At 37.3% G+C, this 14,314-nt stretch overlaps 1 protein-coding gene across 4 annotated transcripts in view; it reads left to right on the forward strand.

Annotated features, from left to right (window-relative positions):
• The window catches only part of MTDH (metadherin), a 99,118-nt gene that overhangs the window by 23,304 nt on the left and 61,500 nt on the right, over nucleotides 1-14,314 (forward strand). For all 4 annotated transcript variants that reach the window (XM_019642545.1, XM_019642542.1, XM_019642544.1 and 1 more), the window contains exon 2: nucleotides 1,564-1,665. In XM_019642545.1, the coding sequence (XP_019498090.1) occupies nucleotides 1,564-1,665 (102 nt within the window). The remainder of the gene's footprint in view (nucleotides 1-1,563; nucleotides 1,666-14,314) is intronic.

Here is a 14,314-nt window from a genome sequence, read left to right on the forward strand (position 1 = left end):
GATTCGTAACAGTAGCAAAATTACAGTTATAGAGTAGCAACAAAAATAATTTTATGGTTGGGGGTCACCACAACATGAGGAACTGTATTAAGGAGTCGCAGCATTAGGAAGGTTGAGACCCACTGGCCTTGAGGGTATTGTGCTAAGTGGACCAAGTCAGAGAAAGACAAATGCCATGTGATTTCACTTATATGTGGAATCTAAAGTACAAATAAATGAAACAAACTCATAGATACCGAGAACATTTTCATGGTTGCCAGATGGGAAGACGATTGGGAGAGTGAATAGGGGGAAGGGATTAAGAAGTTCAAATTGGGGGCCGGCCGAGTGGCTCAGTTGGTTAAGAGCTCGCTCAAGAGTGCAAGCTCTGGGTAACAGTAATTTGAGTCCCGGCCCGAGTTGAGCAGCCACTGAGCTGCCAACAGATGGCAGGATGGCTCAGCTAAAAAAAAAAAGAAAGAAAGAAAACAAAGAAATTTCAAATTGATAGTTACAAAGATCATAGGGATGTAAAGTATAACAGAAAGAATATAGTAAATAATATTGTAATAACTGTGTATGGTATCAGATGGGTACTGTATTGGGGTGATCACTTTGTAAAGTATATAAATGTCTAACCACTATGTTGTACACCTGAAACTAATATAATATTGTATATCAACTGTAATTGAAAAATAAAAATTTTTTTTAAAAAAAGAGTACAGGTGCTGGGCCCCATTCTTCAAACTCCTGAATGTAAATATATTTCTGGTGATGGGGTTCATAAATGCTTATTTAAAAAGAAAAAAAATCCTCAAAACTAATGACTGATTAAAAGCCAAATTTAGGATTCACAGACTTAATTCTATTCATGAATACCTCTAAGTGCTATCATTTTATTTTAAGAATGTTAGGAAAGCTTAGGTAGCTTTTTTAAGCTGTGGCAGTGGGTTCATAAAGCTTTTTAATCCTAGAACAGTAGAGCTGTTAAGTTATAGAATTACAGGGGACATTAGAGATTATTTGATACAGAGTCAAACAAACTGATCCATAGGACAAATCTGGCCCTCCACCTGTGTTTATAAATAAAGTTTTATTGGGACACAGCCACACTCATTTGTTTGTATCATCTATGGCTCTATCTGGTTCTCTACTGAAAATGTTTACCCAGTTTTGAATAGATCATACCTATCATTTTATAGATGTAGAAATAAACTCAAAGATAACGAATAAAGTATTCTAAAGAGTACACAGTTAATTAGTGGTCACAGTGCAAATATAGTTTAGTTCTCCTTTTTCCTGCTTCCATTCCATTATTTTGTGTTTGAGGGGCTGATACTAGGGTGAGATCAGAAAATTTATTTGTGGTACAGAATTTTGTTTATAAATTTATTATTATATTATAAAACACAGTAGGACAATAAATAGTCCATCAAGTGTTAGATAAAATGGCTGTACAAAAACCTTTTTAATTTGGATCAGGGGTAGAATTTGATTTTAGTATATTCTGTTTCCTGAGTACAAATCTTTGGTTGGGCCTGACAAGCAGTTTAATAACAAGATTCTTTTTTGTTGCCTGCACAGCCAAATGGGCGGACTGTTGAAGTGGCTGAAGAGGAAGTTGTCCGAACTCCTCGAAGTGTAACAGCAAAGCAGCCCTTAGAGACTGATAAGAAAAATGAAAAGGTAAGTTTGGGAGCATATAAAACTAGATGCAAGGCTCTTAAGAGAGTGACATAGAGAAATGATGCTTTTCCATTTCACAGAATTGTACGTATTCTCCCTTCTCCTACCCCCGCCCACCATTTAAGGAAAACTTAAAATCCGAAGTTATTGTAGTGGATGGATGAGTGGTGAAGTTTCCAGATATGTAACAAAGCTCTTATTTGAAAACAGAATTGTATTACCTTTGTTAAGTACATTTCTGGCATAAAAAGCTTAGTAAAATTGTTCTATGGTATTAAATGTTAAAATACATATCTCTTAAGATGGAGACATAATCATCTATTTATTAGACATAGTTTGACTTTTTTTAACAAAGGAGAATATTCTGTACTCAGGTCACTATTAAAAAGTTTGGATATGCACTTGTTAGTTTTCAAATAAGACAGTCTAACATGGGATTTTATTCACTTTCCAGTTGCCAATGTTAGAACGGACCAATTTTTATTTGACTTAATTTAATTTGTAAAGTAGACAAAATGTATAACAAACTGTTAACAGTGTTATAACCTGCTATAGAAGAGAGAGGCTTTTCATTTAATTCCTTTTGGTACACTAAACACTACCCCCCTTTTTAAATCCTGTGCATGTATAACTCCTTTTCAGGAAGGAAAAAAAAAAAAAAAACCACCACAAGATAGGTAAATGGTTTCTAGGAACCAGGATGCATCAGCTCCAGCTCCATAGGATAGTGGTATGAAATGGTTGCTACAGTTTCTTAATGCTTGCAATTTCAAAATATTAGAAGGACTGATGAGATCAATTCTCTGTAACCCTGTGAAATTGGTCTAGGGCTAAGTCAGCTGCATGTAGGATGGTTTAATATGAAGGATAGTTGTGGGAAAGAAATTGACGTCGGACTTTGCCTTTGGCAGAAAAATAAATAGTAAATGACTTGTATTAACACATAAGCATACAATTTAAGGATTGTGAATTTATACCATGAATAGTTTATATGCCTAATATAAATCTATACTTCTCACATCCAGTGTCTCCTTCTTTCTGGTCTTTCTCTCTACTAGTGAGCATTTTATACTTACACTTGCTTCCACTCCCTGAATTATTCTAAAATATTTGTAGTTAAAATAATTAATGAACTTTCATTTATCTCTGATTGATTAATCATATGTAGATTTGGCAGGCATTGTGCAAGGTGAGGTATGTGTATATGTATGATTATATTTACATGTACCTAGTAGGGACAACTTATTGACACTTACTGGGTATGCCTTTAAAACTTTATAGAATATTCATACATGTTACTTTATTTATCCTCACAAGAGCGCTGAGGAGGTGGTATTATACCTATCTTACAAATAAGAAACATGAAGCCTGAGTTACCTAAACTGTTAAAAGTATAGTCAGTTCTAACCTAGACCCATTGACTTCAAAGTCTGTGCTTTTTACACCTCTATATTGTTTCTAATCCTTTCAAAAACTGCCAGGCAGATAGTAATAGCCCCAGTTTACAGATAAGTGCTCTGAAGTATAGAAGGATTTTGGGATTTCACCAGTTTCTGAACTAGCATTTGAACCCTGCTCATTCTGATGCCAAAGCCATGTGCTTTTTAATCACTTGACAGTGCCTCCTCCTTTCAGTTGCTGTTGCTTTTACAGTACAAAGCTTCTACCTTTGATTTGTTGCCTATTTGATTTCACCTTCTGCATAATAATAAATGCGTCAACTCTTGGCCAGTGTTTCTTTTTGCCATCCTGAATATGCTTTTCAACTTGGTTCAGTCCAAGTGTCTCTCATTATTTCAGTTCATTTTTTATGCGGTTGCACTGTATGTTTTTATATTTTAAATAAGTGATGTTTTTAGACTTATTATCTTTCCTTATAAACAAACATATCTTAGATCTACTTGTGCACCTTAATATACATTATTGTATATTGTCTTCCTCTCAGAGCCACATCTTGGGCACTTTGAGAAGCATAATTTGCCCGTCCAGTAGTTGCACTTGAAGCTGTGATAGTGAATACCTTGCCCTATGAGGCTTGAGTAAGCCTCATAGATAAAGCTTTGTCTAAAAATTGTATATGACAAGAGTTACAAATCTTGGGTCTATAAAGGTCTTTATTTGGATATGAAGGTGGTTGCTTGATTGATGTTAGTCTCTAGTGGAGTATACAAAGGACTGACCATGAGCCAGGCTGAATGCGTTGTGCTGTTAGATGCTGAAGAGAATAAAGAGAAATGTAAACTATACTTACCTCAGAGAGATTACAGTCTAGTTAATGAAAGGCAAGAGCAAGAGAGACAAATAGCATGAGGCATTGTATGTCAGGTATTCAGAAGAGTTCGATTTTCCTGTTTCCAGAAGATGGACTTATTGGACTCTTAAGGAGGGGATGGTATTTTAGTAAATAGAAGGGGGGAGACCGATTTTGGTTGGGGGGGGGGATGAACACAATCAGACATTATTCAATATATTCAGATATACTTAAGGGAAAGCCCTAGACAAGTTTGACTGGTCAGGGTGGGTTGGGGATATGATAAAAACTTAGATATAGATTGGGTGTATCAAGATGTAAAATGTGGCAAAGCATTTTTTTTTTTAAAGATTTTATTGGGGAATTTGGTGAGGGGAGCAGCATTGGAAAATCGAGGAAGGGGAACAGACAAGTTGCTGTCCTTTGGTTCTGCAGTCTAGTTGTGGAGGGCGTCACCTTACTGGCCCATGTTGGTATTATCATTGCGCTGTTTCAAGGTAAGACAGATCAGTCGCCGGCCTCTGGATGGCCACTCACGCTGGCTGCCGGCCACCTGCCAGCCACTCACAGTAGCTTTACGGTAGCCCACTGCAGCTCCACTGCAGCCTATGCTGTCACCTGCGACTCATGGCAGCCCAGCTCCAGGTTGAGCTGTTGTTCACCATCTTAGCTGTAGAGGGCTCAGCGTCACTGGCCCTAATGTGGGATCCTAACAGGGGCCCTGTTGCTCAGAGCTGGCATCCCAAGCCAGCTCTTAACCAATGCACCACTCGGCCAGCCCTGGCACAGCATTTATGATTGACACATCAGTCTTGCATCTATGATTGTAAGGGTCTGAATTGAGATAAAAATGTAAAGATAGTTAGAAACAACAGAAGCAAAAATGTATAAAATTTGGCCACCATCAGGTTGTTCAAGATAATGTTAGTGGTATCTACTGAAATACTTATATCATTCATTATATGTATTAATAAGCTCATGTTTTTATGATGCTACACAGTGTACAAAGCACTTTCACATCTCTTAATCCTGATTGGGGGGAGGGTACTATTTTTTTTCTATACAGCTCATTAAAAAGAGTTGAGTAAATTGCCCAAGATCACATAGCTAGTAAGTAATGCTCCCTCACTTTCCCTGAGGCAGCAGTTCTAAAAGTGGACCCCTAAGAAGGGGGTTCCAGAAAACAAAACTATTTTTATAATAACTAAAACATTATTTACCCTTTTCACTGTGTTGATAATTGCACTTATGATGCAAAAGCAATGGTGGGTAAAACAGCTGACTCAGCACAAATCAAGACAGTGACACCAAACTACTAGTAATGGTATTCTTTACTGCAATGCACTCATTTAAAAACAAAATGCAAAAACAAAACCCTGCTAGTTTCACTTAAGACTCTTAAGGCTGTCTGATGAAGCAGTAAAAATAATAATTAAGTTTATTAAATCTTGACCTTTGAATGCCTGCTTTTTAATTATTTTCTATGATGAAATGGGAAGTATGCATAAAGTATGCCACATACTGAAAAACAGTGGTTGTCTTGAGGAAAAACACTTGTACAATTGAGTTGCAAGCTGGACTAGCCATTTATTTTTATGTTCATTTTTACTTGAAAGAACTGGGAGACAGGCCATGGATATTTATACTTGGGCATTTGCAGACATTTTCTCAAAAATAATCAAGATGATCCTGTCACTTCAAGGAAAACAACTGATAGTATTTGTTGCAAATGATAAAATGATTTGTTGCCAAGTGAAAATTCAAAATTTCGGAAAGTTTGTATTTCGCCACCATGAGCTTCACAACATTCCAATACTTAAAAGAATTTCTGATGAGATCAGTTGTGATATTAACAGGTGTAATAATTTTTTTTTAATATTGTATATAATGGAATGTTTTAACATTTTGGAAGATGTATATAACAGTGAACCAGTATTTTCCAGATGACCAATGCTTGCATTTATAAAATCAGGCAAGTGTAAAAGAGTCATTCAAAGTGCAAAATGGACCAGTGGGTTTTAATGTTATAGAGTGTGGAAAATTCATAGATGCAGTTTCAGATTCCACATTGCAACAAATTTTTATTTTATTTTTTTAAGATTTTATTGGGGAATTGAGGGAGGGGAGCAGACAAGCTGCTGTCCTTTTGTTCTTCAGTCTAGTTGTGGAGAACGTTGCTTCGCTGGCCCATGTTGGTATTGTGATCATTGCGCTCTTCCTGGCTGAGGCAGATTGGTCGCCGACCATTGGACGGCTGCTCAGGGTGGCTCACTGCAGCAGGGGCTGCAGCGTGCACCATTGCCAGTGACTCACGGCAACCCAGCTCCGGGTTGAGCTGCTGTTCACCATCTTAGCTGTTGAGGGCGCAGCGTCACTGGCCCTCATGTGGGATCCTAACGGGGGCCCTGCTGCTCATAGCTGGCGTCCCAAGCCAGCTGTTAACCAATGTGCCACTTGGCCAGCCCTAGACCATCATTTTTCCATGATACTATATGGTTGTACCACGCAGGAAGTGGCAAGAGGGGATCGAAATACAGTGAAATGGCAACTTGGTTTTAAACATGCCAAGATTGAGGTGAGAATGGGATCTCCAAGTGGAATTAATTTATTAGGCTATTGGAAATGTGAGAACCATAGCTGGGAAGGAGTTCAGGGCTATATAAAAGGAGTTCTTTTAAGAAAGGTTTCTTGTAAATTATTTAAGATTGTGAGTTGATAGCCATGCTACTTGTGCAGTGTACCATCATTTATGAGCTCATGCCAAACATATTTAAATAATTGAATGGCTTGGATGATGGAACAAGTATACAAATATAATAGCTCAGAGGTTTTACTTGAGGGGACAGTGAGAGTTGGGCAGACAGAACTATATGTAATGCAGTCTCATTTTATGCTCTTTTATTGATTAACTAGATATTAATTGAATGCTTCTGTGTGCAAGGTACTATTCTAAGCACTAGGAATACAATGGTTGATAAAACAGGGTAAAATGGTTGGAAAGAGAGTCACTATTCTCATGAATTTTATCAGGGGAAAGCAACTAAAAACAAGCAAATATATTCTCTAATGTCAGTTGGTGGTAAGTGCTGTGGAAGAAAATCAGTACCAGGGTAATTGAAAGTTGTGGGCACTTCCCTATACTTGTAACTACTTACTTCCATTCAGGAAATGTATCAGAATACTAGTGAGTGGAATAATCTTGACTATAGTTTAAATTACACCCCTGCCCCTGCAAACGGGAAAATTGGTTTGCAAACCTCTCTACTTTTAAAAAGGTTTGTGATACTTTTCATAATTAATCTCATCCTGACATTGTGTCCCAGGTTACTAAGATTAAGAACTGCTGGTATAGACAAAGTAGAGAAAAGTAATTAGTGTGTCCCTTGGACCACCCACTGTCCTTTGCCATTTAACCATGCCCAACTCATCTGTATGTTTGAGACAAGTGAGAAAAATAAATAGTGCCAAAATGTGGAACAGTATAAAATAGGGCTTGTCATATTTGTTAAGACAGAAATTGGATGAAATTGATCATAAAGCAATGGTTTTCAGACTTTTTAAGTGGCAGTTGCTTAAAGTTTTCAAATATTACTAACAGTTTTTAATTTTGTCAAATACATTTTAGAAATCAACCATTACCAAAAAAAATAATAATTTTGATGATGGAAGTAGAAAGAACAAAAATAGTTTTTGCTGTGAGTTAGTGAAAAACCTTATTCACCAGCCACTAGTCTGCAGACTAGAGCATTATAATATCCATTTCTAAGCTTTAGAAAGTACCCAGGATTCCTCTTTTTTATGCTCCATTTCTTTTAACACTCTTGACATTACCAGCAGAGACTTTTGATGGTTATAGGACAATAAATATTACAGATGTAAGTTCACCAAAATTTTAAGGAACAGTACTTTCCAGAATAAAGAATAGATTGAATAAGAATTACATTCAGAAACTAGCTACTTAAGCTTGTATATAACTAGCTAATTGTAAAATAAAGTATTTGTAGAGTATCCTTTATGATAGTTTTGATGCTATACAAATATTAGGTTATACTCCCTAAGTTGATCTTTTCAGCATGAATTGGGCACTGCCTTGCCTTTCTTTATACTTTGCAATTCTTTAAAATGTCAAAATCTGCTAAAAGAGTAGTTAACCATTTGAGTAGATCTACTTTTGCTGCTAGCATGTACCTTTTGCCACTTTAATAAGTGATGTCACTTATTTTTTGAGTGTTGTCTAATCTTAGGGGTATGCATTCATGTTAAGAAATTAAAGGGTAAGCTTAATTGGGAAGTCATTTTTGTGTGGTTTCTTTGATAACCAACTCATAATTTTTAATTTTTTTTTAAGATTTTATTGGGGAATTGGGGGAGGGGAACAGCATTGGGGAATCGGGGAAGGGGAACAGACAAGTTGCTGTCCTTTTGTTCTTCAGTCTAGTTGTGGAGGTTGTCACTTCACTGGCCCATGTTGGTATTATGAGCATTGCGCTCTTCCTGGGTGGGGCAGTTGCTCACCAGCCATTGGACAGCCGCTCACGGCAGCTCACAAAAGCGCACGCCAGCTGCCTGCCAGCCCCACTGCAGCCTTCACCATCACTGGCAACTCACAGCAGCCCAGCTCCAGGTCAAGCTGTTGTTCACCATCTTAGCTGTAGAGGGTACAGCGTCACTGGCCCTAATGTGGGATCCAAACCGGGGCCCTGCTGCTCAGAGCTGGCGTCCCAAGCCAGCTCTTAACCAACGTGCCACTCAGCCAGCCCGAACTCATAATTTTTTTATATTTTAAGTTCTTTGAATTTGAGAGCAAATTATTCTTACTTAGTCCTAGAACTACTTCAGCATGTGCTTTTATGACCAGTTTTCAAAGTGGAGTATACAAGAAGATCCATTGAGGTGAAGGAATAATATTAGGCTTTCTATTTATACTTTGTGTTTTATTTACAAAATTAAGCTTTACTCATATTTTATAACTCATATTTTATATGTGACTGGTCATTGGCACCCTCATTTGGGATGTTAGAGGAGGTCGTAAGACAACACTATATGGGAGGGATCCTGAGATGGATGGGAAGCTACAATTGAAAAAGTACTCCCATTGGTTCTTGCTTATATAGCATAGTTGACAGATTGCAACATATTCATATGTGTGCTCAATTCCATGGGTTAATTGATTCTATTACCCAGTTTAAACTAAACTTTAGTAAACAGACTGCCAAGAAGCTGCAGATTGCAGATGATAATAATGCAAGTAAACAAATAGAAAAAGAGAGTAGACACTAGGATTCCTAAGAACTTTTTATCAGTCACATAATCATGAGGTTAAGATGATTTGGTCCCCCAAAATTGAAAATAAGGAAGATTTTTGAAATTATATTTCTACTTTTGGTAAGAAACTTGGCCAATATATATTGTGCCTTGAAATTTTAATTTTAGCTAAAGATATTCTGAAACTATCCCAATTAGCAGGATATCTAAGCATTCAGAATGTGAAGACCGACCTCTGCAGTTTTTTAGTGATGTTTACTTATGCAGTACTCAATATGACAAAATTTTACTAAATGTAATTATAAATATTTAGAAGCTTCTCTTGAGGTTCTTGCTTAAAGGGACAGACATGCAATGAGGAAACACTTGTTCTTTCTGCCGTGATAGAATTAACAAAAACAATATGGCAATCAACCAAAACACATTCCTTCATCAGCATATACTATAAGGCGCAGCATAAAAGCATTACTAATGATTTGAGTAAGTTAGTATTGCAGAGGAAATTAATTGCCAATTGGGAGAAAGTACAGATATTTCTAACATTACTTGCTAGATTCTATTTCAATAACGAAATACATAATGAACTACCTTTGTGTGCAACTAAATATAAGAGCTACACAGAGATATATTCTCAACATTAGATCACTTATTAAAAATTTTTGTGTGAAAAACTGAATAAAAACCACTGATGAAAGGCCATTTGGATTGGACTGGAATTAAACCAAGAAAAAATTTGGAGGTTATGGAGATAAGGTTATAGAGATAGCACCATGCCTGAAATTCACTCACTATATTATTTCTAGAAAACTATGAGAAGATTGATTCATTGATTATATTCTGGCAAAATACTTTTATAAGTATTTGGTTATTAAGATGATTATTTATTTATAAGGTGGTTATAGTATCATTTGGTTAGAAGATGGTTCAGGGTACAACTTTAAAAGGGAGCCACACAGGGGTCGGCCAAGTGGCTCAGTTGGTTAAGAGCTCGCTCAAGAGTGTGAGCTCTGAGCAACAGCAGTTCGATGTCCGGCCCAAGCTGAGCTGCTGCTAAGCTGCCAAAAGGTGGCAGGATGGCTCAGGTTAAAAAAAAAAAAAGTGAGCCACACATTTCTCTTTTACTAAAAACCTAGTGTTTCAAATATGTTGATTTTTTTTTTATAATGACAAATGGTTGTCTACTAGTGGCTACTTTTGGGGAAAATGTATACTTAATCTGTCCCTTCAGTGTTAAGGAAAATTTAACAAGGTGTTAAAAAGTAACTGATTTTTTAGAGAAACTCATGCAATGAAGAGTATGTTCTAAAATGTGATTTCCGGTGCAATTCAACAGCTTGGGAGCAGTTTTCTGACAGAAAAATAGCAGAGCAGCCCGGATTTTGGAGCACATTTATATGAGATCAAACACTTTACTAATCATGTGATCTTGCAGTTGGTTAATCACTCTGTGCCTCCCTTTTCTCATCTGTAAAGTGGAAACAATAGCATCTGCTTCATAGAGTCATTTTGAGACTTCATTTGGTTAACTAGAAAGAGCTATATAAGTGACAGCAATACAACCAGTTTTTTAAACTTTTAAAATCTCTTTAGTGAATCCATTTGTTAACAATACCTTCAAAAAGTAGACCTTCAGATTCGATGGCAGGAACAACTGATTGGTGTTGAGGAAGAGTACATTTTACTAAATTGCCACAGAAACCTTTGCATACTTAGAGGATTAGATTGAAGAATTCGTGTCATTATGCTATATGTCCTCCATTTGGATCTTTTTACCTTTGTCAAATATGATAGTTTTAATATGAAGTATTAAAATGCATGAAATTATTCAAAGATAATGAAGCATAGGGCCGGCCGAGTGGCTCAGTTGGTTAAATTGGTTAAGAGCACGAGCTCTGAGCAACAGGGCTGTTGGTTCGATTCCCATTGGACCAGTGAGTTGTGCCTGAGCGGAGCTGCCAACAGGTGGCAGGATGGCTCAGCTGGTGAGAGCACGTGCTCCTAACAACAAGGTTGCCTGTTTGACTCCCACATGGGATGGTGGGCTATGCCCACCCACAACTAAAAACTGAACACGGCACCTTGAGCTGAGTGGCTGCAAGCTGCTGACAGGCAGTTGGACGGCAACTAAACTTGGAGCTGAGCTAGCTGCGCCCTCCACAACTAAGATTGAAAGACAACAACTTGGCTGTTCCCCTTCCCCAATTCTTCAATAAAAATCTTTACAAAAATAAATAAATAAGCATAGTCAATCATATTGCTATTGCTAAAAATAGTTGTTTTATAAATGTATACACTATCAGTAGTAAGATATGTATAATATTTACAAATAAACATTTTGGAGTACATATATGCTCAAATTTTTCTCATAAGAGCAACAAGCTTGTTTAACACACTGCTGTAAGAGAGAGCAGCAAGCCCCCACTACCTGGCATACTTACTCAGACGTTCTATTTAGCTGAGTTACCATATGTCTCATACATGGGTTGCCATCTGGGTATTGGCCCTGCTTATTTGCATTTCTGGATAACTCCTAATGAGATTTTAGAATTCTCTAATTTCATAGGCATCAAAATTTCTCAAGACCTTATCAATCTGTTGTATTTTGTGTGTATTCTTTAGCATTTTTTTAAAATAATGATAGTGACTCTAAAGATTAATTACCAAAGCTTTTTCATTGTCTAAATTTTACAAACTGAAGACATTTGCTGTTCAAAGTGCAAATGTTATTTTAAGTCCCAAGCAACTAAATACCTACTGTGTGTATTCATTGTCTATTTAACTCATTTGCCCGACGGTGAGGCAAAGGTGTAATGGCCATTGTAACGAGAATGTATCTTCAGCCTGAAAGACTCCATAGACTATAACAGAATTTATTACACTGTAAAGGGTAATTTACATGTGGGAAGATTGAGTGGGAGCAGACAGACAGCCCCGCAGTTTTGTGCAAATTATTCTCTGCTACAGACCCCTGTTAACAGTATTTTTTAAATAGTGTAACTAGGGTACAAATGATTGAAAAGACAAAGGGACAAAGAATGCAGTAGTGCCAGGGGGCCATACCTCCTGGTGGTATTGTGATAGATAGGTGATTGCTTATAATCAATACTATTACAGTTTCATATTTATCTTGGTTGTCATGCCATTCTGGCTGTTGCTAACAAAAATAGTCTATGGCTACATTTTAAGGAACACAGATAATATTCAACTAGAAGGCTTTCATATGGTTTCTAAGGACAGTGAAGTTGGTCAAAGGTCACAGCATGAAACTTAAAAATGAAATCGGGGTGGCTGAGTGGCGCATTGGTTAAGAGTTGGCTTGGGAGCATGAGCTCTGAGCAGCAGGGCTGTCGGTTCGGTTCCAACATGGGCCAGTAACACTGCGTCCTCTACAGCTAAGATGGTGAACAACAGCTCGAACTGGAGCAGGGCTGCCGTGAGTCGCCGGTGATGGCATAGGCTACAGCCCCTGCTGCAGTGGCCTGCCGTGAGCCGCTGTCCAATGGCTGACTGCCTCACTCAGAAAGAGCACAATGATAATACCAACATGGGCCAGTGAAGCGACGTCCTTCACAACTAGACTGAAGAACAAAAAGGACAGCAACTTGTCTGTTCCCCTTCCCTGATTCCCCATCACTGTTCCCCTCCCCCAATTCCCCAATAAAATCTTTTTTTTTTTTTAATGAAATCGGGGACATAGAGATGGAGTTAGTTTTGTTCATATCTACATCTGTACACTCATTCAGAAGTGTTTTTATTTATATTATTTATTCATATGTAATATATGTGTGTGTGTATAGACCCACACATACATGTATTACATACGTATACATATATATTTAACATATAACTCATGGATTTCTTCTAATGAGACTATTAGAGTTTAAACTTTTTGTAATATTTATACAGATGTGTGTATGAGATGGAGAGAAGAGAAAATGTGAAGTTATAGTAGAAGCCAATAGGAAAAAATTTATTAATACTTGACAAATTTTTTCAATCACTTCTAATGTTTTAAGTGATAATCTGTTTCAAATAATGTTGGAGGTGTTTGGTTAAGGGTAGTTTGCTTCATGCTACATCTGAGCCCCTGCTAATATCTGATGCTAGACAGACTTTCTCAAGAGTAGATTTCTTCTTCATCTTTGTGTATCATTACCTATCATGAGTCTTTCAAATAAAGCAAAATAAAGATTCTGTTGAAAATATAATGAAATAACCACTTATTCTCTTGCTTTCAAGAAGTTCTATTATCATTAAAAAAAACCTAGAACATTTCCACAGTAAAACAGTATTGGAAATGTCACAAGGAAATTTGTGACAAATGATGAAATTCATAGCAGTTTTAAATGTTTAGAGATACAAGATTAAATATTTAGAGATACAACTTAGGTTTAAGGGAGAGAAAAAGGGGAAAGAGATAGGGATAAAGCAAATGGGGTTTCTGGAACTTGAGCTGGGTTAAGAAAAAATAATGAGTACTGGTCATTTCAAGCATTGAACGTCCATCAGTGGAGAAATGGTTTAGTACTTTATACACCCTAGCTGCAACACTTTCTTTTGAGAGAAAATCCATAGTCAGTACAACTTGGGCAAAGACAGGAATGTTTAGAGATGACAGCTTTGTTGGAACCAAATGATGATGTGAATAAAATAATATAAGGTTGAGATTAATTTGTGTCATATAAGGAAGTTATTAGCCTTTATAGCTGGTAGCAGATGTCTGGGATTTTGTTTTGCTTTGGTTTTAGTTTTTCAGCTGTGTTACTTTTTATTGCATAAAGTAGGAAGCAGAAACATGGGCACCAGGGACAGGCGCATCTGGAAAGCAGTTAAAAGAAAGAAACAGGTTAGAACCACTTGGCTGTACAAACAATGCTCAAGAAGCTTTTCCTACTTGTCTCCTGGGACCAGCACACTGAGGGGACTCCACCAGGGTGGGGGTGCAAGTGGAAGGCAGTCAGTGCAGCTCAGCCTGTCACATGTCCTCTGCAGCTGGACTTCACCATGGAGATCCTGCCCACCCGGGGGATACTATATCTGCAAATACCGTATTTGCCGGCGTATAAGACGATTTTTTGGCCCTGAAAAATATGCCTCCAAGTGGGGGGTCGTCTTATACGCCAGGTACACTTC

This window comes from Hipposideros armiger, unplaced genomic scaffold (assembly GCF_001890085.2).
Source record: "Hipposideros armiger isolate ML-2016 unplaced genomic scaffold, ASM189008v1 scaffold_70, whole genome shotgun sequence".
In the NCBI taxonomy this organism is placed as follows: Eukaryota; Metazoa; Chordata; class Mammalia; order Chiroptera; family Hipposideridae; genus Hipposideros; species Hipposideros armiger.